This window comes from the organism of the source record quoted next (assembly GCF_019968985.1).
Source record: "MAG: Porospora cf. gigantea B chromosome Unknown PgB_NODE_1509_length_5656_cov_126.259, whole genome shotgun sequence".
Taxonomy (NCBI): Eukaryota; Apicomplexa; class Conoidasida; order Eugregarinorida; family Porosporidae; genus Porospora; species Porospora cf. gigantea B.
In genome coordinates, this window is record NW_027178689.1 from 1 (window position 1) to 5,656 (window position 5,656).

Consider the following 5,656-nt stretch of genomic DNA (forward strand, 5'->3'; position numbering starts at 1 on the left):
TGAACGTGTGAACCGTGCTCATAGATCCCAGGTGGGATTGTCGGTAACCGCCGATCACCACGAGCTCACCGAGGTCGTTCTCGTAGAAGCCGGCAGAATGCAGCCGTGGGCCAGCATTTGACAGGAAGGACCAGTGCGCCTTACCTGCCGACAGAGTGAGTTCCAGTAAATCGCCTGACACGCCGCCAGGAGAGCCCGAGTCGGGAGCCACCACACCACCAAAAAAGACCAGGTGGTGTTGCGAGGTCCGGAGGCCCGAGTGGCGGTGTCGACCCGCGGGGGCCTGGCCCTCCACCTCCAGGCGCTGCCAAGTGGCGTCGGTCTTGGAGGACACTGTCAGCAGCCAAACCTCTTCGCTAATGTTACCAGGATGACCTCGACCTCCGTAAAGAACCGCGCGGTCGTTCGCGAGTTTCACGGTGCAGCTGCCCATCTGCCGGGAGGGCCCAGGCGTCTCTAGGGTGCTCCAATCTCGGCTGACAGGGTCGTAGATAGCGAGGTGCTTCTGTCGGCCGAGGACCTTGTCTCCTCCGAAGCCGCCTATTACCACTACCAGGCCGGAGAGTACCACGCTGCAGTGACCCCATCTTCTGAGGACGCCACCATCAGCTACCGGCGCCCAGCACAATGGGAATGGAGCAGCTGGCTGTGGCTCCTCGGTAAGGCCAAAGACCGCAGCCCAGGCGGCAGCCAGCCTGTCGATTTGCCTCTGATTCACAGCGAAGCGCTTGTTAACCTCCTCCACCAAGGGATCCACGAGCGTATAAAGTCGTTGTCCGGCGACCAGAAGTGGAGCTTCCAGGCGGCTGCTCCCTCGAAAGGCCATGATGTAGCGCTTGGGTCCGAGGCCCATAACCCCACTGTTCTTCAGCCCGGCCCTCCGCGCCACGTCCAGCAGCTGGGCCAGCCGCTCCAGCGATCTCGCCTCCAGGTGAACCACAACGGGCTCGAACTTAAGAACGGCTGATCGCAAATCGGCGACAGTCAGCGCTGGCGTTTGGGAGTATGCGGGAGTGAGGTTTTCGACGTCGACGTCCTCTGCGGATATGACATGGTGGCTCGACAGCGTCATGTAGCCCTTGTTTTTCTCGTTGGGCTCGCCGGAACTCACGAACACAGTGACTCGCCCGCTGCAGCACGACGTAGAGCAGAAGTCGGCGTGGCGGTTAACTGTTGAGATGAACTCGCACAAAGGAGCATCCACAGATCCCTTCAGGCTTCGGTCAAGACCTTTTAGCGCGTCCTGCTTCCGTGCGTCAAAGTCCATAATTTGGTTGCACCCGCTACCACAAGGGTCTGTTGCCCAGCCGACTCGCGGGGCGGGGCAGCCCCACTAGAGAAAAGGAGACGCGCAGGAATTGTGTAAATGCTTAGGTTGCTGTTGCCGCTAGTATGTTGTGCTCAGCTCACGACCCAGTTTTCGCAACTCCTCGGGGCTCATAACACCGAGCGAGGAAAGTATCGTATAGGACTGTTGCAGTGGGACAATGCCTTGGCGAAAAAGGCTCAGCAGCACGCCAACAAGTGTTCCTACGAGCACAGTTCTACGTCTTTTCGAACATACAACAGCATAGATTGCTCCAACTGTCACCACGGCGAGAATCTGGCCATGCGAGGTGACTGCCCCACTGACATGAACGCGTGGGTTGACATGTGGGTAGGGGAAGACCGCTACTACGACTGCGAAAGAGGTGAGAAGTCTCCGTGGGGCGAGACGGGCCACTGGACCCAGGTCGTCTGGTCTCGCACCTCGTACCTCGGGTGTGCTGTGAACTGCAGCTGCGGTGGGAAGTATAAAAGTTACCTCGTCTGCCACTACAGTAAGGCTGGCAACATGAACGGTGTACGACCGTTCCCCAAAGAGAACTGTAAGTACAGCGATGTGCCACCACCTCACACGTGGATGAGCAGCGGACAGAAGGCAGTCACTATCAGTAGCCTGGTCTTCAGCGTCGCGCTTATATTGGTTTTGAGCTTTGTTTTTTTCGTCTTGAAGTAACGGTCGCATTTATCAACTGCCACTAAAGATCGAATTCTTGTTTGTGGATGAATATTTGCATCTCTCACGAGTGTTGCTGAGTTTTACGTTTGAGACCACCAGCGTCGACAGCACTACGTATTTGACATCTCCGGTGGATCTTATGTCTGTGCATCTATGCGTGCATCTACGCATTCGAGTTTTTATGCATTCAGCATTTCCATGAGCCGGTTGTGCAGGTCGTCCGTCTCGCTAGCCGGGCGAAGTAAGAAAATCTCGAAAGCCTCATTGAGGTTGACGGGTGCAGAGGAGGGCACAGAGGAGGGCACAGAGGAGGGAAGAGAGGAGGGCACAGAGGAGGGCACAGAGGAGGGTGCAGAAGAGGGCGCGGCTTTCAACAGAACGCCCAGAAAAAAGTCTGTGTAGTTCTGGATAATTTGGCCATCATATTGAACGCCTGTGTCTCTCATCTCGCTCGCGCGGGCCGCGAATCGGTACGCAGCGGCCGACTTCTCCTGGAGCCCCATGTTCGAGAACGTGCGCTGGAAAGTGGACGAAACCTGTTCTTGTCTCGCCATAGAGGCCAGACAGAGTGCGAAATGCTGCAGCGTCCCATGCTCCACAAATTCCGTAACCGAGAGAGGCTCTCCGGCCTGGACTCGCTCAAGGACGCCGCATCCTGTCGCGGTGGCCGCCCTGCAGAGGGCGGACCTGCCCAGTCGCGACTCGGCGGAGCAGACTGCAGGCCGCCATGATGATACGGGCTCCATGAACCGCGGCCTCTTGCTGCGGTGCACAGGCGGCAGCAGGGCTCCCACGTTATCCTCCTCCGGAATGTCCATGTCGACGACTGCGGACATCAGAGCGCGGTCATCCGCAGTCACCGCTGCAGCTCGCTCCTTCCCCGTCAGCTTCGAGGACCTCCAGTGGTGAATGGGCAGCATTACCTCGCTGGGGGTGTACACCTTGGCTTCCTTCTGGCTGCGAGTACGCTGGACCGGCAGGTGTACAAGCGTTGCGTCATTGAGCAAGCGCGAGAGGCCTTTTGTGGCGAGTCGGTCGAGGGCAACTGCTCGCCGCCAGAGCTCCTGCGCCAGCACCACAGGGTCGGCGTCAAGGGACATCATTCGAGGTGCCAGAATCCCCAAGCGGAGTGCGCTGACGTTGGTATGCACGAGCGCGACCAAGGCTTGCGCCGTCATCTCTACGAAACACGCCTCGGAGAGCATTGTGGGGACGTAATCCACCTTCTGAGATAGTTTGGACAGAGTACGGAGCTGGACATGAGCCTGCGGTCCCGCGAGATCGGCCGGAGGCGTGGGGCAATCCATCGACTCCGGCGAGTCCACGGGGTGCAGGGACCACCCGTTGCCCAACCCTTCGAGCCGGCCGATTTGACTCGTAGGGTCTGAACAGTGCAAGTAACAGGGCTCTCCGCCCCACCTCCCGCTGGCACCAAGAGACATCTGAGCTTGGTAGAACATGCCTTCTGCAGCTGCCAACCTCGGTGGACGAACTACCAATACGGCTTGTAGGGTGGTGTCTGGTGGGAGTCTTGTAATGGTCTGGCTCCGTAGGCTGTGAACCGACACACTGCGCTCGTCCTCCGTATGCCATACCACCAACTCTGGACCGTGAACCCCCTCAAACACTGCGTGTGTCGGAGACCCAGAACTTACTCATCAGCCTACCGGGACACCCAGCGTCAGGTTCGCACACGAATGCTGCCACCTCGTCTGCGCACAGCACCTCGCCCGGGTTCTGCGGAGCCACCCACCTCCAGTTGGTTCGGAAGAATGGACACATACCTGGACTCAGACCGCACTCACACAGTGCGGGGCCGCCGTCGGTTGACCGGCGTAGGTTCGTGGATGTCAGCATACTCAACCCGCCGAGCGTGCCAGGCGGAACCTGGGCCGCCAAACTCGTGGTCAGCCTGTCATCGGGCAGCTTCACGTGGGTCTCCTGGTCGATGACCACCATTTTGCCTTGACGTCGCACAAGATTGGCCAGGCGCGGAGTGGGGCTGAGCACCAAGATGGCCTGACGCTCGAACGAAGACAGGAACTCCAGTCCGTCCAGAACGTGCAGCCCCCAGCGGCTTTCTTGTCGCCAGCTCGCGAGCTGCGCATCGTTCTCCCGGACAATCTTCCGCTGCAGCCTCTTGTTGTCAATCCGCGCTCCATCGCGTAGACTGAAGCCCTCGACCCGCCGGAGAGACGTGTTGTGTATGCAGTTCTCCACGCAGCGGGCTAGTAGGAAAGCATCTGAGGCAGGGACCAGGTGCAGTTTTTCGATCGGCAGAGCTGTGAGGAGCCCAAGGACTGGGTTGGACGGACGGCAACGCCATCTGTCGTGACGTTCTTCGGATGGCAGGCTGGGTTAGCGGCAGTATGTAACCTCACCAGGGGAAGTACGCAGTCGAGTCTTCCAACGAGAGCTCAACTGACAGAGACGTCAGGCTGCGTGCTGCAACCAGCTGCGCTGTCGACTCGCTCGGGAACAACGAGCCGCATCCGAATACGGTCAGATGTCGCAGGTCGAGCTTCCCCAGCACATTAGTGAGAGCCTGACCTGCCTCGGCCCGATCAGACCCTTTGCAGTAAAGGGACAGCTCTGTCAACAGTGGCAGTCTATGTGTTGGCACCACCAAGACCCACTCAGTCATCATGAGCTCCGCCCACTCCGAAAGCACACTACGATCCACGTGGCAGGAGGGCAGGAATACCACCGCCGTGATGGTATGGCGACGGGCGTGCCATTTCGTGACCCACGATTTTCTCCAGCTGTCGAGAGTTACCGTTCCGTCTACGGTGAATACGGCGTCCCGACCCATGGCACGATTGAAGCAGGTACAATATGAGCTTATTGAGCACACATCAGCATGACGCAAGATCCACCTTAACATGATTCAAGATCATTAACTGATCCACTTTTAAGCTGCCAACCGGCTTAGGCGAACAGGAGACCAAGATTGGGCCGACTCTGAATAGCGAGGACTCGACTCCTCCTCTCTGACGGAGCTGGAGGCATCGTGTATGATGGAACTCAGGTCCATTTTCAAGTCGAACACCATATCCCGATTGTCAGAGCATGATGAGAGCTTTCCTCGGATGGCGTTCCAACTGAGATCGTCATTTTGGTGTGCTCGAGGTCGGTACCACTTCCGCCCTGGTTGTCGCGCGGGCCAGCGCACTCGACTTTCCACTGCCTTCAGTTGGTTCTCGGACCAGTCATTTCGGTAGTCCAACATCACCAACACGTCCGCGCTCGACAGTTGTGTGGTCTCGCACTTCGCAGATTTCTTTGGTGACTTGGGAGTCACAGGTGAACTTGAAAATTGTGCGAAGGAGGAGGATGGTGGGCCACGATTTCCCAAAGACCATGTGGCCCTTGGTCTAAGGGCCAGCTCCATAGGAGACTGAACGTGAGGCCGACTTTGGCGCGGTCTGAGTGGGCCGACTGCAGGCGTTGCTTTCTGTATATCCCATACCACAGGCGGTCCGTCGTGTTGTGCGCAGGGCCGACTTGAAACGCGGTGTCGGCTTGGCGGCCCCGTTATGGTCGGCCCACACATTGAACGTGACAGGGGCTGTTGGGACCGCCTGGACGAGTCGACATCGCTAAACGTTATTAGCCGTGAGACTGACTGTGGAGGTCCCAAGTGTTGCATGTGTG

General features: G+C 58.3%; 4 protein-coding genes across 8 annotated transcripts; 1 reads left to right on the forward strand and 3 right to left on the reverse strand.

Moving 5' to 3' along the window:
• On the reverse strand, positions 1-1,267 carry KVP17_004661 (uncharacterized protein; the record flags this gene model as incomplete). Of its 2 annotated transcripts, none has more annotated exons than XM_068523037.1 (1): positions 1-1,267. In XM_068523037.1, a coding segment is annotated over one exon (1,267 nt), but the record flags the coding sequence as incomplete, so codon positions are not given. The 2 variants fall into 2 exon arrangements, with proteins under 2 accessions (XP_068378422.1, XP_068378421.1); XM_068523036.1 differs by having other exon boundaries at positions 14-1,267.
• A 99-nt stretch (positions 1,268-1,366) lies between these two features.
• Positions 1,367-1,999, forward strand: KVP17_004662 (uncharacterized protein; the record flags this gene model as incomplete). Its single annotated transcript, XM_068523038.1, has 1 exon — positions 1,367-1,999. One exon carries the CDS (start codon positions 1,367-1,369, stop codon positions 1,997-1,999), a length of 633 nt encoding a protein of 210 aa, XP_068378423.1.
• Positions 2,000-2,181: 182 nt separating this feature from the next.
• On the reverse strand, positions 2,182-4,814 carry KVP17_004660 (uncharacterized protein; the record flags this gene model as incomplete). 4 transcript variants are annotated; one of them, XM_068523032.1, is made up of 4 exons in its annotated part: positions 2,182-3,629; positions 3,670-4,355; positions 4,384-4,611; positions 4,639-4,814. In XM_068523032.1, 4 exons carry the CDS (start codon positions 4,812-4,814, stop codon positions 2,182-2,184), a joined length of 2,538 nt encoding a protein of 845 aa, XP_068378417.1. The 4 variants fall into 4 exon arrangements, with proteins under 4 accessions (XP_068378417.1, XP_068378419.1, XP_068378420.1 ...); XM_068523034.1 differs by lacking the exons at positions 3,670-4,355; positions 4,384-4,611; positions 4,639-4,814 and having other exon boundaries at positions 2,182-3,462; XM_068523035.1 differs by lacking the exons at positions 4,384-4,611; positions 4,639-4,814 and having other exon boundaries at positions 3,623-3,961.
• Positions 4,815-4,913: 99 nt separating this feature from the next.
• On the reverse strand, positions 4,914-5,393 carry KVP17_004659 (uncharacterized protein; the record flags this gene model as incomplete). Its single annotated transcript, XM_068523031.1, has 1 exon — positions 4,914-5,393. The coding sequence occupies one exon, from the start codon at positions 5,391-5,393 to the stop codon at positions 4,914-4,916; it is 480 nt and encodes a 159-aa protein (XP_068378416.1).
• Positions 5,394-5,656: the final 263 nt, after the last annotated feature.